The sequence below is a fragment of the Tyto alba genome, unplaced genomic scaffold, assembly GCF_018691265.1.
Source record: "Tyto alba isolate M040663 unplaced genomic scaffold, T.alba_DEE_v4.0 Super-Scaffold_44, whole genome shotgun sequence".
NCBI lineage: Eukaryota > Metazoa > Chordata > Aves > Strigiformes > Tytonidae > Tyto > Tyto alba.
The window spans coordinates 12527466-12555219 of record NW_024881320.1 but is presented as its reverse complement, the minus strand read 5'-3'; the positions used below and the strand labels follow the sequence as shown (position 1 = coordinate 12555219).

The following is a 27754-nucleotide window of genomic DNA, read 5'->3' as shown; positions in this document are numbered from 1 at the left end:
GCGTTGCGCGGGGCTGGGTGCCGGGGAGCGGGGTCGGCCCGAGGCCTGGGCGCCGCCGGGCCGGGGGAACTACAGCTCCCGGCGTGCTCGGCGGCGGGCGGGGACTGCGCGTGCCCGCGGGTGCGCCCGGGAACGGCTCCATCCGGGTCCCGGCCAGCGCTGCGGGCGGCTTGTCGCCATTACGGGGCAGCGGCGTTCGCCCGACCGTGGTGGTGTTGGTGCTGCTGTGCTCCGCTGGCGTGGCCTCCGCCATGGAGGAGAGCTGCCCCTGCGGCTCCGGTGCGAAGGGCAGCAGCTGCGATCCGCCGCGGGGGACTCTCAGCCCAGGGGCGGTAAGAGCTGGAGCGGCGGGAGCGAGCTGCGAGGGCCGCGCTATCCCCTCTGCTCGCCCTGCAGGTGCCATGAGGCGGCTTTTCCGCTCCACTCCGCGCAGGGCCGGTCCCGCGGCGACGGCCGAGCGGGGTGTGAAGCCAGAGGAAGCGGGAAGGCTGAGGCCGAGCAGCGGACGCTTCTCTGGGCAGAGCGACGCCGGCGGGGCCGGGACCTGGGGCGGCTGCGCCCTCTCCCGGGGCTCCCGGCGGGCGGCAGCCGGGCTGGAGCGGGACTGGGGAGCGGGAGCTGAAGGTGTCCGGGCTCGGGAGGGAGGCAGCGCTGCCCTGGCTCCGAGCACAGGCTGTGCCTGCGCCTCTGACACCGCCGGCAGCAGCGCGGCACAGCCCCGGCGGTGGCACAGCGCGGGCCCGCGAGCTGGCGGCGAGTGGTGGCACCTGCGTGACTGAGCGCTGGGCAGGGACCCGGGCAGGTACGTGCTCCAGCAGCTCCGAGTTCTCTTCTTTGCTCGATACAGGCAATCATGAGTGATCAGATGAGGGTGATAAAGGATACAGACATATCAGAAGAGATGCAGCAAAATACTGTACAGTGTGCCATTTTGGCCATAGAGAAATACAATGTTGAAAGAGCAATTGCAGCCCTTATAAAGAGGGTAAAGGTTTGACTGTAATATCGTTTTGTTGAACACTATCCACACCAGAAGTCGAGCAGGGTGGGTGTTACTACACTTTTTGGAAGAGCAAGTTCTTTGAACACAGGATACAGTGGACTTTTCCTGTGGGCTGGTGTATCTCTGTTCCTTTTCCCATAGTTCAAATGTACCTATTCTAGTTTTTGTTTTGCCAAACCTTCTATTTTTAATTGTTTTCATCATTACTGTCTAGCAGAATAGCATAGCATTTGCTGGCCTTTCCCAGTGTGAATGATTAGTTGGTAGCAAATGCAACCCTTTGAAGTCTGCTGTAACTTTCCTCAGAGGGCATGCCTTTTTTTACCTAGTCCTTGACTTAAGAAGTCGTTTTCAGTTTAGTCTTAATGTGCTGTTTGCAGTTCTGTAATAGTTGTGAAGATTGGCTAGCTGGTTCAGAATTTGCAGGGAAAAGTATTTTTCTGCACATCATCTGCATTCACATCTTCCTTTTATGTTCTGAACCATGCTAAAATCCTGAGTCTTGGAGCATTGTTTATCTGATGTCCACAGATTACCTATTTTTATATATGCATGAAGAACAACAGATGTGCAAAAGATCTAGTTCTGATATACTTTCTACTTTGCCATCTCAGGAGAATAAAAAACCCCAAAACCTAAGGGTACTAGTGGAGGTTAAATATTACACAAATCTAAGTGGAAGACCTGTTTGAAAAGTTATTCAACTAAATGGTACAATTGCTTCTGTGGGGAGGTCTTCATTTCCAGTCACCCTAACAGAGGTATAAAAAGGTTTTATTTTTTTTTTTCACTTGTAAGAACAACATTCTGTGTTAGTGAATAGCAGAGTTCAAGCTTGTCAGATTTTCCTTGTGGCTCCTAATTGGAATCTGAGAAGTTGTGGTGTGGAGATAATTTGGGGTTGTAATAACTGATCAGAAATGTTTGCATGCACTCATGGAAAGTTTCCTCATTTGAGTACTTCTTCACTGCCTTTTCAAAAAGTTATGCTTGTTAAGAAGAGACACATTAATGAAAAAAAAAATATCTCTGGTCAACTTTTGGGGAGGAGCTGTGCTGCTACTAAAATCCTAGTGATCCCTTCCGCAGGAGTTTGAGAAGAAATACAGTCAGCCTTGGCACTGCACTGTAGAAAGGAAATTTTGCAGCGACATGTCTCATGAGGTCAAGTACTTCATCTTCTTCCTCATGCGTGGTGTAAATACTCTGTTTAAAGCTGGTTAGGGCTATGGATTGTTGTTGGGAGCTGCTTGAGCTGACAGGACTGCACGCTAACGGCAGCTGCTCAGTGCCTTCAGCCTTCCTGAGGAAGCAGACCTTGGTCAGCAGGGATTTTTCCACAGTGATTGGTGTGTTTGTTGTGTTTAGGAAATAAAAAGAAGTGCCTTGTATTTGTCTTATTTCCAGAGTAGGCTTTGCTATTAAAATGTTGTGTGTTCAGTCTTTTAAGAGTTTTATGGCTGTTTTCTGTTTCTCCCTAACACTGCTTGTGCTCTTAATTTCCCTGTGAACAACTGCCTTTCAAAGAAATCTCTTTTCACATTGAGAATACCTGAATACTGAGCTCAATGCAGGAGTGAGTCAGCAGCCCAGAGCTGCACAGAGGAGCCCCGGGATTGGACGGGACCATCGGAGTTAGACCAAGCCCTTGGTTGGGGTCGAAGGCTGCTCTTGCCCAGTGCTCCGATGGCAGTCGGGGCTGCGCTGGTACAGGTCTCGGGCCTTGAAGATAAAGTCAGGATCTTGAGTGCGTAGTCAGTAACCACAGTCCCTGCTGGTAGCATCTTCCTTGCTCAGAAGAGGGTCTGAAGGTGCTTCCCTGGGTTTGCTCAAAGCTCCGTCGGGTTGGGAGTACTGGAGAGCACTCTGCTGGGTTCCGGTTTTATGGTAAATCCATCTGCCCGAGAGCGCCGGGAGGGGTTTTAGCCGAGTCTCCTGGCCGCGTCCTCAGTATTACAACAGTATTTAGGAAGTGTGCGGGATGTAGCCGGTGCCGTCCCCGCCTGCCCTGGGCGGTTGCGGCTCTGCCACCGCGCGTTTCCGTCGCTATGGGAACGGGCGCGGGGCATGCCGGTCTGACAGCCAACGCCCCTCCAGGGGCAGCCCGGTTCTGGCCAATGAGCGCTCGGGGGAGGGGTGGAAGTGACCAATGGCTGGCGGCTGGGGTACGGGGGGCGGGGCTTAGGGCTGTGGGAGGTGGCCGCGGCGGCTCCCCGGGGCCGGGCCCGCGGTGCCCGTGAAACACCACCCAGGTACCGGGGAGGCTGAGGCTGGGCAGCCGGTGTCCCGGCGGCTCCCCTGTGCCAGGGCCCTTCCCCAGCCGCCGCCGCCTCTCCCGCGTACCCGGGAGCCGCGGGCCGGAGCTTTCCTTGTAGCCGCGCGGGGCTTGCCGGGCTTCGTTCGCCTCCCCTGGGCAGGGCGGGGCCGGGACCTGGAGCGGCTGCGCCCTCTCCCGGGGCTCCCGGCGGGCGGCAGCGGGGCTGGGGAGCGGGAGCTGAAGGTGTCCGGGCTCCGAGCACAGGCTGTGCCTGCGCCTCTGACACGGCCGGCAGCAGCGCGGCACAGCCCCGGCGGTGGCACAGCGCGGGCCCGCGAGCTGGCGGCGAGTGGTGGCACCTGCGTGACTGAGCGCTGGGCAGGGACCCGGGCAGGTACGTGCTCCAGCAGCTCTGAATGCTTTTCTTTGTTACAGGTAATCGTGGGTGATCAGACAAGGGTGATAAAGGATACAGATGTGTCAGAAGAGATTCAGGGATGTGCTGTGGAGTGTGCCATTCAGCCTCTGGAGGAATGCGATGTCGAGTGTGACGTTGCAGCTCATATAAAGAGGATAAGTGTCTGCTAATAATGTCTTCCTACTGAATGCTATATGGACTTCAGAAATCCAGAAAAAATGTTGGTGGGTAAGTAGTTCTAGAGAAGGAAGTTCCGTGGACACTAGATAATCCAAGTCAAACTTTCTTTGCAACCTGGTGGCCTTATGTTCATTTCTGTACCCCTTAAATGTACTTTTTCAATTCCTCCTCTTCTCTTTCACAATTACTTCTGTTTAAGTCCTCTCCCCAGTCTCCAAAGATAGCACTTGACTAGTAAGTTGCTAATGGTCTCTTCTGCAGGTGTTTGACAGGAAGTATAATCCTACCTGGCATTTCACTGTTGTGAGGAATTTTGTGACTCACGAGATAAGTCACTTTATCTTCCTCTGCCTGGGTCCTTTTACTGTTCTTCCGAAGGGTGCGTAGAGCCATGGACTGTTTCTCAAACTTTCATCTTGTTGCTCAATTGTGTGATAACATGCAAAGCCTGGTACCTTCAGCCTTCCTGAGGATGTAGACCTTGGCTTACAAGGGGAACGGCAGGGATTTTGCTAGCATATTTTCACTGTAGTTAGGGGAAAATAGCAAAAATAAATCCAAACCCACCAAAACCAAACAAAAAACGTAACACCCCCCCAAACCACTTTGTTGTATTTATTTTCTTTCCACAACCAGCTTCCTTGCTAATAAAAGCGTTGTGTTGTGCCTTTAAAAGTTTTATGGCTATGTACCCTCTTTTTTCTAGTATTGCTCATGCTATTTCTTAATTCCCTGTGAATGTGGATGACTAACTTTGTTAGAAACTTTATTTTCTCAACTCTAAACCATCTCAGTGTTATGGTAACCACCCTCATAATCTAGTCAGTCATTATAAGAATAATAAATCTAAACAGGGAACAAACAGGAATTAAAAGAATTGTTTGGGTTGGAAGGGACCTTAAAGACCATCTAGTTCTCACCCCGCTGCCATGGACAGAGACACCTCCCACCTGCCCAGGGTGCTCCCAGCCCCATCCAACCTGGCCTTGAACCCTTCCAGGGAGGGGGCAGCCACAGCTTCTCTGGGCACCCTGGGCCAGCACCTCACCACCCTCACAGGGATGAATTTCTTCCTTATATCTAATCTAAATTTACCCTCTTTCAGTTTAAAACTGTTACCCCTCATCCTATCCCTACACCCCCTGATAGAGTCCCTCCCCACCTTTCCTGTCCCCCCTTTAAGCGCTGTGAGGCTGCTCGAAGGTCTCCTCGGAGCCTTCTCTTCTCCAGGCTGAACCCCCCAACTCTCTCAGCCTGGCCTCCCAAGGGAGCTACTCCAGCCCCCTGAGCATCTTCGTGGCTTCCTCTGGCCCCGCTTGAGCAGGTCCGTGTCCTTCTGCTGTTGGGGGCCCCTGAGCTGGACCCAGCACTGCAGGGGGGTCTCCCCAGAGCGGAGAAGAGGGGGAGAATCCCCTTCCTCGACCTGCTGCCCCACCCTGCTCTGGATGCAGGCCAGGACATGTTTGGCTTTCTAGACTGTGAGTGTACCTTGCTGGCTCACAGGCAGTTTTCCATCTAGTAATACCTACAAGCCCCTCTCTGCAGGGCTGGTCTCAATCCATTCCTCGCCCAGCCTGGATTTGTGCTGGTGATTGCCCTGACCACTGTGCAGGACCTTGCACTTGGCCTGTTGAACTTGATGAGGTTTGCACAGACCCACCTCTCCAGCCTGTCCAGGTCCCTCGAGATGTTACCCCTTCCCTCCAGCAAGTCTCTGCACCACACAGCTCGTTGTCATCAGTGAACTTGCTGAGGGTGCATCGATCCCACTGACCGTGTCATTAACAAAGATGTTAAACAGCACTGGTCCCAACACCCCTAAGGAACGCCACTTGTCACTGCTCTCCGCTTGGACATGGAGCTGTTGACCAGAACTCTCTGAGTGCGACCATCCAGCCAATTCCTTATCCACCAAGCGGTGCATCCATCAAATCCATGTCTCTCCAATTTAAAGGGGGGACATGTGGGGCAGTGTCAGATGCTTTGCACAAACCCAGGTAGATGACATCAGTTGTGCTTCCCTTGTCTACCAGCACTGTAACCCTGTTGCAGAAGGCCACCAAATTCGTCAGGCACGATTTGCCCTTAGTGAAGCCATGTTGGCCTCACAACTTGCACAGTTGTTTGCTACAATTCAGTGGAAATACTTGATTCTTTATATCCTCTCAGGCCTCTATGCTCACAAGCTTAACCCCTAGTACTGTCAGCGCATAACTGCTTAAGAACTGACAGTGTTTAGTTCTTTCTGTTCCAAACCTCTCTTATTCTGATTTGGTTTTTTTCGATTCTTTTTTTTCCCCTCTGTCCAAAAGCCAGAGCCGTTTTGTTTTGTTTTTTCCTCCCACTGCTGCCTGGTGGAGACCCGCTTTGGGAAATAAAGGACGAGCTGTACCGCAGGTCGTTATTTCTGGCCGGTTTGTGCCGCGGGGGCGGTGGCGGTGGCGGTGGCGGGGGGTGACCCGTCCCGGTGAGGCCGCCGGTGCCGCCGCGCTGCGCGGGGCTGGGTGCCGGGGAGCGGGGTCGGCCCGAGGCCTGGGCGCCGCCGGGCCGGGGGAACTACAGCTCCCGGCGTGCTCGGCGGCGGGCGGGGACTGCGCGTGCCCGCGGGTGCGCCCGGGAACGGCTCCATCCGGGTCCCGGCCAGCGCTGCGGGCGGCTCGTCGCCATTACGGGGCAGCGGCGGCCGAGCCGGGGCCGGGTCGGCGCCGAGGAGCCGGTGGGTGCCTGGGCGGTGCCGACCACTCGGGCGGCAGGCAGCGCCGGGCCCCGCGGGGCTCCGTGAGCAGCTTCCTTCCCGCGTCGCCCGGAGCCCCGCAGGCCCGGCCCGGCCTCCCGCGGCCCTCCCCGGTTCGAGCGGAGCGGTGAGAAGATGTCGCCATGAAGGAGGCCGAGTCCGCGCTGCGCCGCCCCCGCCGGTCGCCCCTGCGGGCCATGAGCCTGGGCCCTCGCCGGCTCCGCCAGCGCCCGTCGTGCCCCCCCGCTCAGGGCCGCCGCTCGCCCGCCGGGGCGCCCGTTGATGCTGCAGAGCCCGCCCGGCGCGGCCCCCGCCTCAGCCTCCGCCATGGACAAGAGCAGCCCCTGCGGCTCCGGGGCGCCCGGCTCCTCGGCCGGCAGCAAAGGGCAGCAGCCGCGATCCGCCTCGGCCGGGCCCGCCGCGGGGGAGTCTAAGCCTAAAGGCGGTAAGAGCCGGGGCCGGAGGAGCGGGAGGGGGTGTCTGGCCGCACACTGGGGTGTCCCGGGGGTTTCGGGCCGGTAGCGGAGGGTCTTCGGCCGCCTGTGGGTCTCACTGGTGGCGCTGGGGCGGTGGTCTCTCGGGAGGGAGGGACGGGGTAGCCGTGAGCAGCGGGAGGCTGCGGGGGCCGATGGCCTTGTGCCGGGGTTGGGTTTGTGGTGAAGCTGAACCTCTCCTTGTTCGGGTTGTTTGTCTCTCAGCTGGGTTTTAATAGGCTTCGTTTCCGATCACAGCTTGTTTTTGCTTTCTTTTTCCTTCCTCTTCCGGCTTTGTTCCCTCTCCAGTGAGCTGCGGTTCCTTCTCTCTTCTTCCCTTAAGGATTAATGCTTTATCTCCATTTCCATTGGATTAAGCCGCTTGAGAGCCAAAGCTTTGGTATTATAGTTAAGAGCATGCATTTTCTAGTACTTATTAAGAGAAACCGTAACTTTATTCTGTATACAAGTTGAGCGTGCTTTTACGTCATGCTTAAGGAGGTCTTGTATTGATACACAGCATTCCCTTTACCTGCTTTGGAGGAGCTCTGAGTTAGTTACATACTGTTTGCTCATTTGGCATTTAAACTGAAGTGTTAGGTCTGTCATTGCAAACAGATAGTTTTGCTGACATAGCAGTTCATCAGGAGCCATTATGATTCCTGTCATCTTATCTTTTCAAGGTAAGACCTAAGCCGCCTCCAGTTCCTTAAACCTGTTTGGGAGCAGTCTTCCTGGCAACATTGCATGTTTTTTCTAAAACCTACAAAAGGAGCAGTAGTGATTAAAATTAGTGGGTTTAGTCCTGGAAGTATTTGTGAGTGTCTACAGGTTACTGCAACACCATCACTGTACTAATTTCCTTCCTCAGTGGTTTGTTTCAACTGTACTACTTCAGGTCTTTCAGAAAGTAGCAATGTATTTCAGAGGGTTAACAAAATGACTAACTTGAAGGTCTTGACTCTTTTTTTTGGATCTTCTAAAATGCGCTCAGATCCTGTGTAACCAAGTATTTTCTGCTCTTCACTTGTATTAACTGCCCTTCTGCAGCATAGACTGAAGTGAGTGGCATGGGAGGTGCCTCACTCACAGCTCCCCAGGTTGTGTCGTGACTGTACGATTATAGTTGAAACTTAACTTCAAATTCAAACATGTGAAGGTCTTCTTAGGAAGAACTTTTTTAGGCAGTCATTTCTGGAAGAACTCCCAACTGATTTGCAAAGTTTTTTGCATCAGCAACAGGATTTGATGTGAGAGTCTTATTCCTAGCTACTCTTGTTATTTTTCAGTCTCTTTTTTTTTTTTTTTTTTTTTTTTTTTTTTTCCCCTCTTATGGGCAGACCAATGGAAGCAGGGGATATCACGTGCTGAGTATGCACTAAGAGTTTTAGAACCAGTTCTTTGTCTTCTGATGGATTAACAAAGTATATAAACTTCTCTGCATGTGTTGTGAGAGTCAGTGTGAAAGGCTAGCAGATGTGAGGTTTTCTGTTGTGGAGAACTGCTGTTTGTCTCACCAAGACATACATCATCACTACAGCTTCTTTTTTAGTGACGTGCGACGCTGTATGGAAGATTGTTCACAGAATATAAATGTCCTTCAGTAAGGAGTTAAGATGATCTGTCCTGTGGTTGGTATGCCTTCACTAGTAGCAGAGTTTCAGTGAAAAGAGGAATCCTGATGTACCATACTCTTCTACTTCAATACAATAGACTAACTTTTAATTCTGATGATCTCTTTTTTAATAGTACAGAAGAAAATTTTGGCTTTACATGACTCTGCTTCTAAGATGCTTGTGTCTTAAGTACAGCAGAGGGCAAGGGGATATGGAATGAGTTGCTTCCTTTACAGTGCATCAAAGAGGGCTGGAAAAATAAGCATCTTTTTTAGTGGCAATAAATGTATATTTGGGAACATCTGAACTGTAGTGTACTGAAAACTAAAATGAGAAGATTCCCTTGGTCAGATTAGGGCAGACAACCACAGGAAGCAGCTATGTTAAATAGTGGCTGTGTTTTGATAGCTGTTACACACAAGGCACTGGCATGTCACCACACGGGATATTAATTCTAGGAATGGTATGGCTACATGTAGCTGATGTGGCCCACCCATTTTTTCTCCTGTTTCAGGAAGGGTATAGGATATATTCTGAAAATCTTGTGTCTCCTTTGAAATGTAAAGTATTCTTATGGACCTCAGTCCAATGCTGACCTTTAGTTACATAAGTGACTTTTGCATTGATGGTCACTGGATTTAAGTCCAGTCAAGCTCTTGCCATTTAGATGCTTTCCAGAGTTACCTGCTGTGATCAGGTCCAGCTGAGGAAGTGAAGAAGTGGACATTTGTGAAATCTTGTGGTGGCTTCTCCTTCTGTTTCTCTTGCAGCACAGCTTGAAATGGGCTAAATAGAATACTGTAAGCTCTTGTATTTGTGGAATTTGTACTCCAGCTATCTTTCAAACTTGACCTTAGAAACTCAATTAAAACTGAGAAGTTTCCAACAGAAAAGTTTCTTTGGGTTATATTAGTGCACCAACAAGAGTCACACTCCATTAGGATGAAATAAAGTACCTAAGGAAAAATAGGTTTGTTGGGTTCCTCTGCAGTCCTCGAGCCTGATGGACAACATTAGTTCTCGCAAATGCTCCTGGGCTGCCTTATTATTACAGTGTGAGCATGCTTAGCTGGGGTGCGTGACTGCTCAGTCACCTCTTGCTCACTGGGATGTTTGCGTTAGCAGCAGCATTAACTTCAGTGTGTTTTCATGAAATCACCCTGTGGCTTAAGCATGATCCACCACCCAAACCCCTTTTGCAATACGGTTGGCTTCAACACGTCTCAGCTGAAAAGAAGCAAAGAAAGATGGAAGGGAACTGCAGTCCTCACCCCAGAAGCAAACCAGTACTGCAGCTCCAGGACCAAAGTGGTCACCTAGAGCTGCTTTTAGTCCCATGAACTTGGTTTCCTCTCTCTGGATCTTTGGAGGTAGCGGTCCTCCAACAGAACATGGCATCCAGCAGGAGAAACCACAGATATCAGGGCTTGCTCCAAAAAGCAAGAACATCTTTGTTGCTAGTTTTATAAAATTACAAAGGCAGTGTTTTTTATGTCTGTGTTGTCTTGGAGTGTGGACGGGTAGATGCATTTATGATAGGTTAGATCTTGTGAGCACGGCAAAAGAACTAACTGAAGACCTGACTAAAGAGCAAGTACCTCACCAGCACTATTGCTCATTCCTAATTTGCCAGGAAAAGAAGGAAAAAAAGAAACTCCCAAATCCAAACCTACTAAACTTAAAACTGGGATCTAACGAGAGAGGATGCCAGTGAGAATCCTCCACTTTTCTTCCTGCATGAGTGCAGATAGTCCTGTCCTGCCGTTCTCATCATGGCAATGTAAGGAGGATTGATACGAAGCGGAGAGCTTCCTGACATGTGGCATGCTGGAAAGGTTGAAAGGAACAGCATTGTTTAGGTTCAGGGTGGGGTAAAAGTGTTCTAGTTTACAAATGCATACTCCAAACTCTTGGCTGTCTGTTGATGGATTTCATTATTACTCTGATGAACCAGAATCCTCATGAGAGTAATTATTTGGAGGGCAAGGGAGCGGGGGCGGAACTTGCAGTCAGTAAAATCAGGTTTGAAGCATTGTTAGACTGTCATGCAAGGCCCTTTCTAAAAAAGGCACAGGTGGAGAATACTTTCCTATAAAATATGAAAGTCATTATAGTGACTACTAGAGGCTCTAGGATTTGGTCTGAAAGAACCTGTAGTATGATAGGAATGTGTGTAAACCAGCTGTTTGACAAATTTGATGGTGACTAACTTGAATAAAACTATTACGTGGTACGAAATTCTTCTGTCAGCTGCAGGTACAAGCTGTTCCTGGGCCTTGCAAAGACCTACTTTAGACTGAACTTCTCTTGAGTTGTTTCTATTCCCCAGCTGGGGATTGCAGAGAAACTGCAAAGTTGCTACAGACCCAATAGGCATGTGCATCTCTAGCAGGTTGTCTGAAATTGCAGATTTAAGAGGGTAGTTGAGCTCTAAAGTGATAAGCTGTACTCCTCAACAACTCAAGTAGTTGTCTAAAATTCTTCAAAATGACTTAATTTTTGACCAGAACTCAAACTTTTTAAAGTGTTTGTAGGCTCTTCCCTAAAACACTCAAAAAAGGTTTATCTAAATAATCATTGGGTCAGACCTGGTCACACCCTCAGTGCTTGGCAGCTTCTGGTGTGTTTTTTTTACTGATAACACTCAACCCATGTCTTTTTAGGCTGACGTGCATTACAACACTGCAAGCTATGCAAGTATGTGTTTGAGTTACACATCTGTGGTTCCAATTGAGTTGGTTTAATTCTGAATTAAAGGATCAGCCTTTTGAATAGCAGAGTAAATGACCAGTTCTAGTGACAAAGTTTGTCTGCAAAATAGCTCTGTCACATCATGTGAAAGTAATTATAGTGTCTTTTTACTTCTATAGCTGTAGTAGCAGGCAAGAAGCAGCAGACCACCACAAACCCCAGTGAAGCCACTTTTATTACTTAAGTAGTTGGATTCTCAGTGATGTACAACAACACACAGACCTTTGAGTCCACTGTCCCCCTCTTTTGAGGAGTGCAGGTGGGAGAGAAAACTAAAAACAACAAAGTGAGATTTTGTCTGAATGACCCCATTTCAGGGATGCTTTAAATGCTCAGGTGGATTGAAAGTGGTATTGGGGAAGGGGAAAACTGAAGGCACTGGTAATGAAAATACCCATATGAGTAACATGAGCCTGAATCACAGTGGTATGTTTGCCTACCACTTAAGATTTATATTAAGGGGTGGGGAGGACTATGAAGTGGAAGAAGGGAAGCTAGTAGACTTTTGTAAAATGTATATAGATATTATGTGAGGCATTACTTGTTGTGTTAGGCTTGCTGAGGATCCAGAGTGAATTTGGGGCTGGCTGGTGTGGATAGTTTTCTTGCTGGGCCTGTGGAGTTTTGCTTCCAAGCTTATCAACATAACTCTTCTACAAATAAAACTTAGGGCAGTTGGTGGAAATGCTAGGTTGAGTGACAGGTAAGCAACCTTTTGTTTCCATGGGACAACTCTGATCTTGTGTTAAGACTATTAGAAATACCTTTATAGTATTAATTTTCTGTTATAGCAGTCTAATAAAGCAGCTGTTTAGACACAGGAAACCCCTTTCAAGAGGCTGAGTGATTTTTCTGCTCTTGTGAGCTTCATTTCTACAGTCTTTTACTTGTGCTTTCACTGCTGTTAGGGTCAGTGGTGCGCTCAGCGTGCTTTCAGGCAAACAGTTCTTGTTGTATAGGTTAGTGGACTTGGTACTTAGATATGTGCCCTGCAAGGCCAAAGCAGTGGGTTTGTGCTTCAGGATCGATAAACATTTGTTGGCTTCATGAAAGAAAAGGGTATTTTAGAACAGAATTAGATCTGTTGGGGTCTTTTAAGCGTGAGGGGCAGAACTGAGTGAAAACAGGCAGTGGGGTCTTGCAAATAGGGCAAAACCTCGAGACAAATGCAGGCAGCAGTATAGGAAGTAATATCTGATAAATCGTGTGTTTTCAGAAAATGGAATGAAAAAATGAACTAATTATCAATTTTTGTAATGGGGCATGAAGTTGTGGTGTTGGTGTTTATCATTTAATATCACCAGGCAATGTGCTGTCATCTGGTGATGGCAATTCCAAACCTGGATAAAGAAAATTCAGCCATTCTAATAAAACATAAAGCATGTCGAATACATCCTTCTCTTATACTCTTTGACCAGTTCTTTGGGCAGTGATAGGAATTAAATGGTTTGGGTTGGTGGGGGGATTTAATGTCCTGATAAACACCAGCCTTTTAACCAGGGCCCAAGGCAGTGGCCGAGGTGACCACGGTGCTGTCTCTGAGGTGAAGCTGGCTGAGGTGCAGTATGTGTGGACAGCTCTGAGGCTGCTGATCTGATTCTTGTTTTTTTTTTCCCTTCTTTCAGATGGAAAGAATGCGAGTGGATCCAAACAACGTTATAACCGTAAAAGAGAAACTTCTTATTCAAAAAATGAGAACTTTTCCAGTCAGTCCCGTCGCTCCAATTCACAGAAAAGCAAAGCTTTTAACAAGATGCCCCCTCAAAGGGGAGGTAGTGGCGGAAGTGGCAAACTTTTTAGCTCTTGTAATGGTGGAAGACGAGATGAGGTGAGAATTGTAATGCCGTTCATCCAAGGCCTTCTTGGGACGAAAGGATCACTCTGACCAGCCTAGATAGGTCTTCTGTGTTCAGCTCCAGGGCTGGGAAGGGAAAGAGTGATAAGAGGTGCTAACATCGTTGAGATTCCTGTGTGAACAGAACAACAGAAGAGGAGTGATCTCTGCTCTGAGGGGCTTGCAATAAGAGATACCATCTGAGGAATGAGTACCTAGACAGGCCGTGTACATACCTCATGAAACAGGACCTTCATGAAAATATGTAGTGATACAGTTTCTAGCTTTCAAATCTGAGGTGATTGTGTCTAGCCACTTCAGTGTACAAATTTGCATGTGATAGTTGTATTGGGAAAGTAATTGTATTAGCCTTGGTGACATCAAGATGGAATAAAACCAGATTGAGGCTTTTATGCTGATGTGGGTCTAAATACTGTAGACTATTCATGGGTTTTAGTTGATTCTCTGATTTTTTTCAATTTTAGTGGATGAATAACACTGCTCACCTAAATTGCTGACTGTCAAAATGCACATGCTGCCTCTGCTTCATTATATGAAAACTAGACAAAACAAGCACAACCTGTGCAAATAGTAGTCAGACTTGTATTACTGGCCATCTAAAAGAATATTGATACTGTATGAAAACTAGGCAAAATGAGTACAGTCTGCACAGATAGTAATCAGACTTGTATTACTGGCCATCTAAAAGAATATTGTCAGGATTCAAACAACTGTCTTCTGTTATTAACCTTGACTACTAGGTTTTGCTGCCAGATTTTACTTACCCTCATGTGGGTTGATTTTATGCTCTCTTCCTTTTGATCAGTGTGGGGTAAGACCGCTCAGTTCTAACTTTCAGGTTCTCGCGCACTTCTAACACTGCACTACTTGATTTGCAGAACTGGAATGGGAGAAGGTGAGTGAGTGGATGTTGTGTATCCTGTATGTAATCACTGATGGGGCCTGGGTACCAACTTGTACTGATGCTTTTGCAATTCTAGCAAGTTCTAACAAATGCTGTTGTCTCTTAGGTAGCAGAGGCTCAGCGGGCAGAGTTCAGCCCTGCCCAGTTCTCTGGTCCCAAGAAGATTAATCTGAACCACTTACTGAACTTCACTTTTGAACCCCGTGGCCAAGCAGGCCATTTTGATGGGAATGGACATGGCAACTGGGGGAAAAGGAACAAGTGGGGACATAAGCCTTTCAACAAGGAGCTCTTCCTCCAGGCCAAGTGAGTGGAAGACCAGTAGGGCTCTTAGACATCTGTAGAGACACTGAGGTGTAAGGGATAATCAGCCAGGGAATGGTGTTTGACCTTGACTACTTGTATTGACTTCTCCAGGGTGAAGTTACCTCTCAGTGTTTTTAGTGGTAATGACTATACTTGAAAGGGATAAAAATATATCAAGTTGTCATCTTTACCTATTTACAAGGTATCTCATGGAGTGAGTCCTTTAGGTACAAACCAGTTAGTCTTCTGCTCTAATTGCCTGGCATTGCTTGTGGAATGTGACACCCCATTGGGGGAAGACCTCTGTAGTTACCTTACAGAAGATGATAATTTTTTCAGGAAAAAAATATGTTGAGATGGTAGGGGTGGCAGTTGCTGGATCAAAGCTAATCTGAATGTATAAGTCCCAGAAACAATTACTCATATGGGTCTTAGTTCTTAAACTGCTGATTATTTCAGAGGCGTATGTAGTATAACTTCAGTATAGTAATCCAGCAGCAGAATTGCTTTTGGCTGGAAATAATGATCACGTTCACCAGAATTTGAAGCATATTCAGGGCGTTCTGTATCTGATCATGTTAAATATAATAAAAGCTATTTTCAGCACTGATGCTTCTGATTTTTCCCTATTGTTTTGTGTCTCATTGTAGTCAAGTCTATTTGCAGGAACCCTAGTAGTTGTAGGTTTTGTGAGCATATTTTTTCCACTTCTGAATTCCCTGGTTTTTAGTAGATCCCTGATGAAGCTGGCTGTTTTTTACATGTTTCTGGAAAACCACTCTGCCTGGCTCATTGTGTTGTTAGTATGTGATATTGTATCTAACTGAAATCAGACACACCTGTATTCTGGAAACTTGGCTGACCTGAACTCTTGGTTTTTGTTGGTAGAAGTTACTGACTACATCCAGCAGTTTTCTGCTGGACAAAGAAGAAGCTCAGAGAATCCTATAGGATAGTTCTCAAAGAATTTTTAGAAACAACTGAGTGGATCATCTGTCTCTTTGCCTTTCCCCAGCTGCCAGTTTGTTGTCTCTGAAGAACAGGACTACACAGTCCACTTTGCTGATCCTGATACCTTGGTCAACTGGGACTTTGTGGAGCAAGTGGTCAGTTGTGATGGGCTAGATTTTTTTTTTTTTTCTTCTTAAGAAGCTCAACCTGTATTTAACTGCCTCTTTATCTCTGTGATGTTACGTAAAACTCAGCTGTTTTTGAGTTGAGTCCTCTTCTGTCACTCCCACAATGCTGGGAAAGATCTGTCATGGAATATATTATGAAATACTTTCATGACAGGAAAAGAGAAGTGCTAAAATCTATTAGGAAAATTAGCAGCTTCTTCTTGCTTTCGCAGATGGGAGCTCATCAAAAATAGTATCTGACATTCTGTAGACAGAGTCCTTGTGATAGAGATATTAACAGAAAACTTTGGCATGAGTCCATGGAAGAGGACTAGAGTGTAGAATTTTGAAGAATTATTCTGTGCATAGGTGGCCCATCTTGCCTAGCAACAAAATGGAAAATCTCTTGAGAACTGTGGTCAGAACTTTGGGTTGCCTTAAACAGAAAATTATCTGCCAAAACTAGTCTTGGTATATGGCGCAGCTGGAGAGGAGGTAGGCTTATTGTTACCTGATGCTATGGGAGAGCTGAAAAATCTCCGTGCTTGCTTGGCAGTTAATGTCTCTGCAACATACAGATGCTAACAAAGTGTCTGACTAAACTAGCGCGTTCATGGAAATAGGTAAGTTCAGTCTCACAGTTAAACAGGGTTGCACAAGTCTGCTTGTGTAAGTGAGGTGATGGAGCTCATTTGGTGTCTTCTCAGTGTCTGAATTTGGATGATGGAGATGGTGCTAAGTCTTAGTGGTGATGAATACATGAGAGGAAACATGAGGATAGTCACTTTTTAAATGTCATTAGAGTAGAAATAACAGATGTGGGGCTCTGAAGGTTATTCTCTGTGCAGTCTGAAGGAATTACTTAGTTCACAGTGTACTTAATTTCTTGGTAAATAAGCAGAGCCTAAAGAGCTGGAAGATTAATATGTTAGAGTAGATCTTACAGGTGGCTTATTGTGTAACATAGTAACTGATTTCCAAGTCTAAAACTTGTACTATTCTTCTCATATGCTACTGCAGCGAATTTGTAGCCATGAAGTGCCCTCTTGCCCGATATGTCTGTACCCACCAACTGCGGCAAAGATCACCCGCTGTGGGCATATCTTTTGTTGGGCATGTATCCTTCACTACCTCTCCTTGAGTGAAAAGACCTGGAGTAAATGTCCTATTTGTTATGGCTCTGTTCACAAGAAGGATCTCAAGAGGTGAGACTTGATATTTATTAAATGATGTGTCTTTTTGAAATGTTATTTTTACCCTACTAACCTCCTCCTTACATTGTAGTGTTGTTGCTATGGAAACACGTCAATATGCAATTGGTGATATCATTACGATGCAACTTATGAGACGAGAGAAAGGTGTTCTGATAGCACTGCCCAAATCTCAGTGGATGAATGTGGTGCAGCCTGTTTACATTGGAGGTGAGTTTATCTGGGTGCTGGTGGATGGCATCTTGCTCCTGACTGTCACTAGGACTTGTGTAGGGAGAATTCACCATGGTGATGCCATGCTGTCACCTTAAAATAAACCAGACCACAAAACATGCGTTTTAGCAGCTGAAAACCTTAATGGCCACATATTAATAATGAGCTTCCTACCCCCACTTTGTTTTTTGTAAGGCTTTAACTTGTATGCTGTTTCCGTTCAGGTTACTGCACTGCAAACTCCTTCCTTCTCAATCACTGGTATTAGTTTGATATGTGTTTTGTATCATGCGGTCACTGGTGTGAGTCTTGCTGCTTTTGTTGGCACTGCAGTGTCCTTAACTTTTTTTCCTTATGGTTCCTCATTATACAGTTTAGCAAAAATAACTGTGTCTAAACTATTTCAAGGATGTAATCTTAAACAAGGTTTTCATCATCTTCACTTATCAACTAAAATCTGTGAATGATATGGGAAAATAATCAAAATTATTGCAAACCTTATTCCAAACATCTGTTGCCTGACTTCTTCAGTTTTCTCCCGTCAAGTAATGTGACTAACACATCATCATCTTATCTGTTGGTATCACAAAAATTTTGTGACTAAAGCAATAATTTTATTTAACATTGCTGTTTTGTGGGCTGTCTTGGCTCACTTCATTTTGCAGGCACATTTATGAAAGGCTGTGTGCATTTAAGTGCTCTGTAAAAAGTCAAGTCTCCTAACGCATGATGGGTATCCAGCAGGCATGGTGTGTGCTTACATGTTCCTCAGTATTTGAAAGTAAAGGACTTTAAATCCTTTCATAAAACAAACAGAAGAACAAATACGGGATTTGAGATCATTCTAAATCGAGGAAATTCAGCATTAACTTGGTGGTCTGTAGACAAGGTTGGACCCTTGAGGAGCAGTGAATATATGGTCTGTACTCGTATGTGTTACTGTGGTTGCTGTAAACTTTATAGTTAAGCTCTCTAGTAACAAAGAATACTACTTTTTGCTAAACTTGAAATTCTTTAGTTTACTGTTTCTGATGTGCTTCTTGTAAAAAAACCTCATAATAATATTTTGTATGGATTTGGAATACATACTGGTTTATGAACTATTTTGAGCCAAAACAGAGGTCGCTTTTGCAGAATTTTCTGATTGCAGTATTTTTGAGTATATAGAGGAAGAAGCTGCAGACTGCATTGCTTCAGGAAGTTTTGACCACCCAAGATTTCTCAAAGGTGATGCTTCCATAGCAAAGAAGTTTGTACTTGATATTTTTTTTTTTTTAAATGTGTAGCAACTGAGTGGTAAAGTGGCAGATAAACTGCTGTGTGTGGGAAATGGGCGTAGCAGAGCAGGTATGTGACACCAGCTTGTGTCATCAATGATATAATGGTAATATGTGAAGTCTGTATCAAACTCTTGTTAAGTATTGTCTGGTCCCAAGTGGATTAACTCACAAAACTGAGCAGTAAGAAAACTTCAGAAGAAACAGCAGTCCAAAGTGGTGCCTCTACGTGCAGATATTAATGATTTGGTGTTCCTTCTGTTCAGATGACCAGCACAGTCAGTATTCAAAGCTGCTTCTGGCATCTAGGGAGCAGGTCTTGCAGCTGGTGATTCTGGAGGAGAAAGCAGCATTATTAAAACAGTATGAGGAAGAAAAACACACCCCAGAGGCTTGCTTTATTGAGGCAGCTATTCAGGAGCTGAAGGTGAGAACCTCTTCAGAGGCTTTTAGTAACTATTTTCAACAGTATACTGTGTACTGAGCATCTGCATTCTGCTGCAAAAGTGGTTGTGTGTGATTATTCTGGTCTCCATGTTGTATATACTAGCAAGGTGGTGGTTTGCTGCTAGAATAGCATTTTAAATCTTGGAGGAGAATATAGCATTTGGACCCCAAGTATCTGTCATGACATTCAACATACAGAACGCTTTTTACTGAATGGTTATTCCTTTCATAAATGTAAGAGACTTCTGCTTTCAAAGGAAGATGTGTTTGTCTTTCAGGTCTAACAATTTCTGGGATAATTTTTATTGGGCAGGCACGAGCAAACTTGTAGAATATTCCTTTTCAGAGCCTTTAGGTGTCCTACAATGGGTGCACATTCCAATAATAAGAAGGAGGGGACCTCTCTTCAAGGGTCACACTTTGTCACAGATGAATTATAGATCTATGAAAACGTGAAGTATAGGTCAAGGCTAAAAATAACTATGGTGATAGACTTCTGGCTTAAATAGGAAATTGAAACTTGTTCTCTTTGGATGACCTGTAGGAGCGAGAAACAGCACTCTCTGCTGACCAGGATAAAAACAGTGACATTGCTGGAATCAGTGCAGCTGTGGAAGAATTGGTCCTAAAAAGCTCCAAGACCATGGAGCCTGCAGTTTCCCAAGAGAAGAAGGTGGGTGACAACTCCATTCTGGCAGATCTTGTTAATACTTAATTCTGCCACTTTACACTGCAGTGTATGGTGAACTGGTGCCAAAGATTTTTGCAGATATGATAATCTTTTGAAGGTGGTGATGTGGGTACTAACTGTGTGCTCTCTGCTGTGATAGTGTGGTGTGGAATATCTCTCTGCATTTGATGAGGAGCTTGTGGAGCCTTGCTCTGATCTAGCAAGTTCCTTTTCGCCTCCTATGGAAGCAGAAGAGGCAGTGCTGGATGAAGAGGAAATTCCAGAGGTGGACACTGTAGGGGAACCTGATGTGAACACTATAGAAGAACCAAATCCAGCTGAAACAAGCTACAAAGAATCTAAAGATACAATTAGCAGTGGACATCTTAGCAACTCTCCTTTTTACTATTTCTATCAAGGTCAGTGCAATGAAATCCTGGAATCATGGGGGCAGAGATGCCTTCTTTGGGATCCTTCTTGATGAAGATGTTAGTCACTTCATTAGATGCAGCTAACTCCTGTGAAATAAGTCCCACAGAAACGAGCTTTAGTCTTATTACAGGGGAATGTACTGGGGTGGGGAGAAGGGTATTGAAAAATAACAGGCAAAGAACAAGTGATGATATCTTATCTTGTAGCGGAGGATGGACAGTGTATGTATCTCCACCCTGTGAATGTTCGATGTCTTGTTCGTGAATACGGCAGCTTGGAGAAGAGTCCAGAGAAGATAACTGCAGCTGTAGTGGAGATAACTGGCTACTCAATGACAGAGGTAGTTATTTTATTGTTTTATTAATTAAGGACCCTTGGTTTAGCAGATTTGTCATTGTAGCTGACATGAGACTTGTTTCTCTTCGATAATAAGAAATAATAACTATGAAAGGGTAGGTATGCTAAGTGGTGAAGGACATCTGTGTAAGGTGCAGTACTTTATGTTGCTTTAGATAAGTAGGCTGCAGTCTAGCTTTCTTTTTTCTATAAGGTAGGAAGTTCTAGGAATAAGCGAATTGCAAGTTCAAGATTGGTTTGTTGTTAAAGCTGTATTAAAAACAGTAAACTATTTTCTTATATAAGACAGTAGCTTGAACTAGACAGATTATAATCTTTCTAAACCTGAAGAAGTGTTCTGCCTCTGTCTTGAACAGCTGTTTCTTAGTATCTAGGGTAGAGATGGAATGTTATAAAAATAAGGAGGATGGAAAGAAACCTCAGTGTTTGAGATAAAGGGAGTGAAAGTGCTTAGGGCACTGAATTTCTGGAAGAGGGGATGGGTCTTGAATTTCTTTACCTCAGATAAAGACAACTGTAAGAATTGGCATGTGCAGTAACAACTATACATAATTCGTAATTAATCTTTAAGAAGGGATGTGCTCAAGTAAGTATGGATGCAGAGGTAATGGGGAACTGTTAAAGTTTTTCAGCCGTGCAAGGAAAAATACAAAACCCAGCTTGTTTCAGTCTAGTAAAGTGGTGGTCATTGGTCTAAATAATTTAAATGTAAAAGGCAATGCAAAAATAATTGCATTGGAAGACTGGTATTACAGAATTTTATTCCAGTGATGTGAGTGAAAAGGGAGGAATAACAAGAAAATCGGTAAGTGAGCTGGAGTAACTGCATCCAAATCTGATTATGATGTAGCTGGTGGAGATCTTGGAGCATTTGGTTCTGACTGAGGGCATCCTTGATGTGTTTGTAGTTTATAAAGTGATTATTGTTTCACTGCTGCTATTTGTTTCCATTTGAAATGATGAATGGTGGGTGTTCTATCTCCATAAGCTGTTCATCACTATGGCAGCCTCTAGACCTTGTGATGATATAGCTGCTCTTTTTCAGGATATAAGACAGCGTCATCGCTACCTCTGTCACTTGCCCCTCACCTGTGAGTTCAGCATTTGCGAACTGGCTCTGAAGCCACCCATCATCTCTAAGGAGACTTTAGAGTTGTTTTCAGGTTAGTACTATTTTTCTAGTAGGCTCTGTCATATATCTGTGAGGGTGAAGGGGAAGTCGTTCTTATCCCTTAATGGCAGGAAAAAGAACATACATAGCAGCTTTACTCCTCTTGCACCAACTGTCTGACTACTGGACAGAACAACACCAATTCACTCTTTTATAGACAACAATTATCCAAAGAAAAAAGCCTGACTGCTTGGAAGAGCATATGTTGTTTGCAAGCATATTTTGTTACTAATGTGTTATAACTGAATACGTTGTTCTCAAAGCTGGTGAAAACATTGCCAAAGTATTGGCATGGTTTTTTTGATGTTCAGTGCTGTGCATTGCTCCTAGATGACCTTGAAAAGAGGAAACGTCTACGGCAGAAGAAGGCTCGTGATGAACGACGACGTGAACGCAGAATTGAGATAGAAGAAAACAAGAAACAGGGCAAATGTAAGTTGTGATTGAGCGTAACTGGTGGATTTCCAGTTATCTTTAGTTGCTGAGCTGATTTCTTGAGCTAGAGGATGAACTGTAAGACCTTAGTTTGTAGTGTGTACTTAGAAAAAGATTACAAGGTATTAGAAACAATGTCTGTAGAGTGAAAAATAAAAGCTGTTTTTAGGATGTTAAATGATGTTATGCAATTGCTGCCTACTTAAACACGATGGGAGAGACAGAGGGCATTTGAGTGTGCAGCTATCTCCATGTTGTGTATAGCTCTCAGGATTCTTGGTTTCTGTTTTTATAGTAATAATGATATAGAGTAAAAATGAAGAAGGAAGAACAATGCCTAGGAACTGCTTCCATCCAGCAGCAGGGCTTGTACTGGTCTCTAAAATCGGAGGGTGGAAAGAAAATTGAGTTGGCACCTCCTAGACTCCTGAAACAACTTGCATATTGACAGTCCTCCCCCACATTGTGTAGAGCTTTAATTTAAAACCTCTTTCTAGATCCAGAGGTCCATATTGCTTTAGAGAATCTGCAGCAGTTCCCTGCTTTTACCTCTTGCCATGGAGAAACTACCAGCATTGATCATCAGAGCTTCTGTCTGTCTCCTCTTGGCAGAAGCCCTGTGTTTCAGACAGGTGAGCATCTGGAAAAACATACCACATCTAGCTCTTGATCATTCTTTTGGGATCTACTGCTCAGGTCAGTGTGCTAAACTTTCTTAATAATGATCAAAGACTGCTTCTTTCCTAGATTGCCCATGAGATCATACACAAAAGGCTGACATGGCTGAGAAACATTCTGGTCCTTTGTCTGCTTTTTACTACCTCTACTTCAGTGACAATATGGGATCTGCACAGTAGTTACCCCATCTTTTAAATCTTTGCTGAAGCAGAAGAAAATAAAGGAAAAAAAAAATTACCGAAAAGGGGAAGAAAAGTGTGTATGCCAGGAAAACTTCTGGCAATTTTTCTTTCTACCCTCTCCATTTTCCTCACCACATTATACTAAAATAAAATGTAGTTGATAAGCACGCAAGTTAGGTTGTTGTCCAGGGATGCTTTACCAAATGTTTCATCTTGCAGTTCATAAAAAATACTAAATAGAAACTATTCTTAAATGTATTTTTCTCAGAAGAAAAAACCCAACCAAACAATACCCCCTGCAAAAATCACACAGCACCCCAAAACAAACATAAAAACCCTCAGCAAAACACAAATGTAAATCTGCCTTAAATGAAAAGATTGAGGAAATTTGAGGGGTCCTGCTGTATGACTAATGAACAGAACTGATGAGATAAAAATTGCTAATTACATAAGATAATAAAACTTTATTTCTGTTTCATCCCGATAAGCAGCATAATGAGTGCCTATGTCAAATGCAATTGCCTTTAATTATTGGCTGCTTTCTCTGTAGAGTCTATTCCAACTCCACTGTCACCTGCTGCCAGCCAGGTCAGCCCATTGCTCTGTGGGAGTTTAGAAGAAGAGTCTCCCTTCCCTTCCTTTGCCCAGGTAAGCCATGTAGCAGAGTAAATCTTGTCAGCATTACTTGTGTCTTAATTGAGGATTAGTTTGAGAACACAGTTGCTTCCCCCACAAAAAGTGGGATAAATCTGACGGAGACAATGTAAGATTTGAGTGCTTGAAGGGGTTCCTAGATGTTCTTGCAACTTAAGGGATATGCAGGATTTTTCTAGTACATGGGATCCAATCATATCTTAATTTTTTTTTATAGATGTTGAGAGTTGGAAAGGCAAAACCAGAAACATGGCCCAAGCTGGCTCCAAAGACAAGAGGTAAGAAAATTTGGTATTACTACTTAAGGTTCTTTACCATGCATCTAAATCTAAGAAATCTTCTAACTTCACAAGAAACATCTAGAGTGTGGAGGGGCATTTGCACTGTGAAGGTTTTATACAGCCTTCTGCCTCTTACGGCTTGTTCCTTCTTTCAGATGAGAACAATCTGGCACTCCCTGTGCCAGTGGATAGCGATGGAGAAAGTGACAGTTCTGACCGCATACCTGTGCCCAGCTTCCAGAATTCCTTCAGCCAAGCTATTGAGGCAGCCCTCCTGAAACTGGACAAACCGTCCACGGCTGATCATTTATCAGGTAAAAGCCAGCAGGAGGAAGTTGTGAAAAATTTTTGAAGTGAAAAAATGGAGTATTTCCCCTTCTTCCTCTGGGAGAACTGAGAGCAGCAATTTTTGGGACCAAAAATTGGCCTCAGAACAGTTCTGAAAATTGTCAGGTTGTGGTCTCTGAACAGCTTCACTAGGGCTTCTGTTAGCTTAAAGGAGCTGTCTTGGTGGGAGCTGAGATGATCTCCAGCTAGCAAAGAATCACATTAGGACAAAGATGGCTTTTGGCAATCACGTTTGCCGTGTCTCTACTGGAACTTAATTTAAGCTTTATCTCAGGAACGTTCAGGTTGTGCACTTTTAAACTAAAAATACCTGAGCTGTGGAACTACCACTTAAGTTTGACTAAAATGTCAAGGTAACTTCTAGCTGAAATTTCAAATTAGAAGTCTGAAACAAATTGAGATGAAGTTACCCCTCCAAGCCTGGTGATTGACTGTTCAAAATGCTGAGTTCTGATGTTTAGCTTTGACTTCTGTTTGGAGACTGCACAGAATGGTGGGTGGAGAGTTGGACAGGAGGGGCTGGGAGTTTCAGTAAAGTTGAGTATCAGCTCTAGTTATGGTTTTTGGAGATGGATGAAAGCAATACTTGTCTGAAAGGCAAACTGCTGCACACTTGCAGTCCTAGGATCTGCTGTTGCAGAATCAACTTTAGAATGTTAACACACATCTATGAACATGCTTAGGTGTGATGGAGTCTCCCTTAGTTTGCCTGCAGTAATTTTTTTGTTAAAATTAAACTACCTGGTGCTCAGTGAGTTGATAGGAAGTGTCATGGACCTTGTAGTGATTTAATGCCCAGCCAGTAATTAAGCACCACACAGCTGCTTGCTCCTTTCCCGCTCCCCCCGAAGTGGGATGTGGGAGATTCAGGGAAAAAAACATATAACTTGTGGGTTGAGATAGAGACAGTTTAGTAGGACAGAAAAGGAAAGGAAAAAATAGCAAGAGAATATATAAACCAAGTGGTGCACAATACAGTTGTTCACCATCTGCTGACCGATGCCCAGCCAATACTCAAGCTGTGGTGTCCCCCAGCCAATTCCCCCCAGTTTATATACTGGGCATGACATCATACAGTATGGGATACTCCTTTGGCTCGTTTGGGTCAGCTGTCCTGGTTGGGTGCACTCCCAGCCTCTGCTGGCAGGGCAGTATGAAAAGCTGAAACAGTCCTTGACTTAGTATAGACACTGCTTAGCAACAACTAAAATGTCAGTGCGTCACCAACATTATTCTGATCTTAAATCCAAAATATAGCACTGTACCAGCTACTAGGAAGAAAATTAACTTTATTCCAGCTGAAACCAGGACAACCTGTAGAAGTCATTTAGGCTAGGGAAGACCATTTATCATTTCTGTGTGATGTTGCTGTTCCATGAGAAGAATGACAGTGTCATTTTAATTCTTCACAGAGGAAAAGGGAGGCAAGAAAAGAAAGAAACAGAAGCAGAAGCTATTGTTCAGCACCTCTGTCGTTCACACAAAGTGATTCTGCTATTGAAGAGAAGTTTCCTCTCCTGGTTTTCTTTTCATTTTGCTTTGTTTTGCTGCTATAGTTTTAAGTATTTAATTTGAACAGACTAAACTTGTGCTTCCAGGGCTTCTAGGGGGTTCAGGAGGAAACCATGTTGAAGTAAGATCTTTTGATCCCAACTGCTTAATCAGTTTATACTGAAACAAAGTTTTGAAAGAAACAACCCAGAGACAAATCAGCCAAGGCTTCTAGTCTGTGCCAAGTCTGTTCTTTTGGCCTAATAAGCAGTACGAAAGTCTTTACAGCTGTGTGGCACTGCCAGAATACTGCAATATTAACTAAGTGAAGAGGCAGAAAGCCTTTATTTCCCTAGAAGTATTCATGGGCAGAAGTCTGTCTGACTGTGGCAGTAGTGCTGTTTCAGTAAAGCTGTCAAACTGCTCTCTTGAGAAATTGGTTTCCACTGCACTGAAAATGGGCAAAAGAGCTTCCTGGCTTTAGGGTGTTAGCTGCTCTCTGTTCTTTTTCTAAAGAGCAAGAATTCCTCCTGTTCTCCTGGCTTGGAAAGATTTAAAGCTGAGGTGAGTGTAAAGCAGAACTTGGCTACTTGGTTTTGAAGTGACCCTTGATGAGTTTGTGTATGTCAGAATGCATACTGGCACTAGTGGTAGAAGGAACTTCCTGGCTTTTCTCAGTTGTTCAACTCTGTTTTAATGTGGGTGAGTGAGGCTGCTAACTTTTTTTTTTGCCAACCATGGGCTACATGTTCTTTGTAACCTGGTCATCTAGAATAAACACTCCACCCTAGGGCTCTTGGTAACTACCTGAATGATGTTTTGACACTAGCTGCTCTTGAATTAGAAGAACAACTGATAGCTGGAGTCTGTAGATAACTTTTATTCCCCAGCAAGAAACTGGGGTCTCTTGTACTGGGATAAAGGCCTGTCTCTGTGTGGTTCTGGGATGTAAGTTGATCTGCACTGAGCACCTGGGGCTATAAACATGCCTCTTGGGACACCTCCTCGCTCTTTCTTCGGGTGGTCACATTCTGCACTGCTTGTGGTTTGATTTGAGCTAATGAGTTAAGATAGTGTGGATTTTGTTGAATAAAATGAACTGTAGGTATAAGGTACCAGTCAAGGCCAACAGCTGCAATAAATCATACGCACATGCACTTACAGTACTGCACACTTCCTGAGCTGTAACTGAACTGTCATATCAACGTGCAGCACAAGAACGCTTAGTTGTATAGATTCAAATCTTATCCTACTGACACAACTCATGCCAGGGAGCCAGTATAAAGAACCACCTGACTCACAGGGCCAGACTGATGGTGTCTTCCATGATCTTTGGCTTCTTACACCAGTGGTCTGCCTGCATCTGCACAGGCTTTAAAATGTTGATGTGTTCTTTCCCTTTGATACAGTGACTGATCTGAGCAAGAAGCTGTGTTTGGAGACTCCTGCAGTCAGGTAGTCTAACACTGCTGGTAAAGCCATTGGTTTTGTCCCTATTTAAAAAGTTAGTCAATACATTGATGCTTGACTTCAAAGCAATAGGCTCAACATTATACCAGTGCTTCCTCGAGGCACTTAAGTGTATATGCATGGGAAGCTAGTACCAAAGAGTGTACTTCACAAAGCTCTGTATGTGGCTGTAAACCAGAAAGAAGAGGGCGAGGGGGGAGGTAAAGAATACTTCAACTGCTACATGAGGATAGAGGAAGCACCTGCAAAACAATATTTGAAAGCAGCTTGACTTCACGCTTGGTCACAATTAACTACACTTGAGGGAAAGACAGTAAAGCTTGTCAAGAGAGTGCAAAGAAACTAAGACAAGGTGCCTGAAAGCAGTAACACATCTTGCTGTTAATGCTTTACATGCACATTGGAAAATTATTGGCAGGGGCAGAGAAAGTGACTAAGAAAGATTCAAGTATGCAGTTAACTGCCTTCACAGTGCTATTGTTTCCTATTTGTAATAGTCATTTTAAGCCATGGAACAGGAGTAACTAGTGTCTAACCATTATCTGTTGTGTTCTATTATCTCTACACATTTTATAGTCAACTTTTCCTTGCATTGGGAAGAGACAGAATAGCTGGAGCTGGTGTAATTCACCTCCACATCTCACAGGCACTAGAACAAGGGAAGTGATGTGGGCAAGGAAGACTGTCCCTTCTGCAGGGGCAGTCTCCACAGGACAGCGTCTTCAAGTTGTATCTTGTTTTCCTATGGATTCAAGAGATAATACCAGCAACGCTACTTTCCTGTAACTGATTGGTGTAAACTTAATAAATATCTAAGCAGTA

At 44.8% G+C, this 27754-nt stretch overlaps 2 protein-coding genes and 1 long non-coding RNA gene across 4 annotated transcripts; 2 read left to right on the top strand and 1 right to left on the bottom strand.

Annotated features, from left to right (window-relative positions):
* Positions 1-156: 156 nt before the first annotated feature.
* RNF10 (ring finger protein 10) lies at positions 157-27754 on the top strand. 2 transcript variants are annotated; one of them, XM_033001417.2, is made up of 18 exons: positions 157-332; positions 3696-3906; positions 13058-13260; positions 14298-14497; positions 15513-15603; positions 16636-16820; positions 16900-17036; positions 18583-18743; positions 19308-19436; positions 19594-19852; positions 20072-20205; positions 21268-21385; positions 21724-21825; positions 22326-22460; positions 23239-23336; positions 23560-23620; positions 23779-23937; positions 25384-27754. In XM_033001417.2, the coding sequence occupies exons 2-18, from the start codon at positions 3873-3875 to the stop codon at positions 25458-25460; spliced, it is 2283 nt and encodes a 760-aa protein (XP_032857308.1). In that variant the 5' UTR covers positions 157-332; positions 3696-3872; the 3' UTR covers positions 25461-27754. The 2 variants fall into 2 exon arrangements, with proteins under 2 accessions (XP_032857308.1, XP_042660977.1); XM_042805043.1 differs by lacking the exons at positions 157-332; positions 3696-3906 and adding an exon at positions 6462-7037.
* LOC116958814 (dynein light chain 2, cytoplasmic-like) lies at positions 854-2446 on the top strand. Its single transcript, XM_033001419.2, has 2 exons — positions 854-985; positions 2093-2446. The coding sequence occupies exons 1-2, from the start codon at positions 854-856 to the stop codon at positions 2225-2227; spliced, it is 267 nt and encodes an 88-aa protein (XP_032857310.1). The 3' UTR covers positions 2228-2446.
* LOC122154683 lies at positions 941-4843 on the bottom strand. Its single transcript, XR_006166717.1, has 2 exons — positions 4339-4843; positions 941-2320 (listed from the first exon to the last, which is right to left on the bottom strand). It is a non-coding gene; the product is annotated as an uncharacterized LOC122154683 (long non-coding RNA).

What these genes read in the sequence shown, in the direction of transcription:
- LOC116958814 (XM_033001419.2), top strand. Translation starts at nt 854, where the DNA reads ATGAGTGATCAGATGAGGGTGATAAAGGATACAGACATATCAGAAGAG. An exon ending in TTGCAGCCCTTATAAAGAGG is followed by an intron (nt 986 to 2,092) that starts GTAAAGGTTTGA and finishes TCCCTTCCGCAG; the next exon opens with GAGTTTGAGAAGAAATACAG.
- RNF10 (XM_042805043.1), top strand. Translation starts at nt 6,875, where the DNA reads ATGCTGCAGAGCCCGCCCGGCGCGGCCCCCGCCTCAGCCTCCGCCATG. An exon ending in GAGCTCTTCCTCCAGGCCAA is followed by an intron (nt 14,498 to 15,512) that starts GTGAGTGGAAGA and finishes GCCTTTCCCCAG; the next exon opens with CTGCCAGTTTGTTGTCTCTG. An exon ending in CTGGCTACTCAATGACAGAG is followed by an intron (nt 20,206 to 21,267) that starts GTAGTTATTTTA and finishes GCTCTTTTTCAG; the next exon opens with GATATAAGACAGCGTCATCG.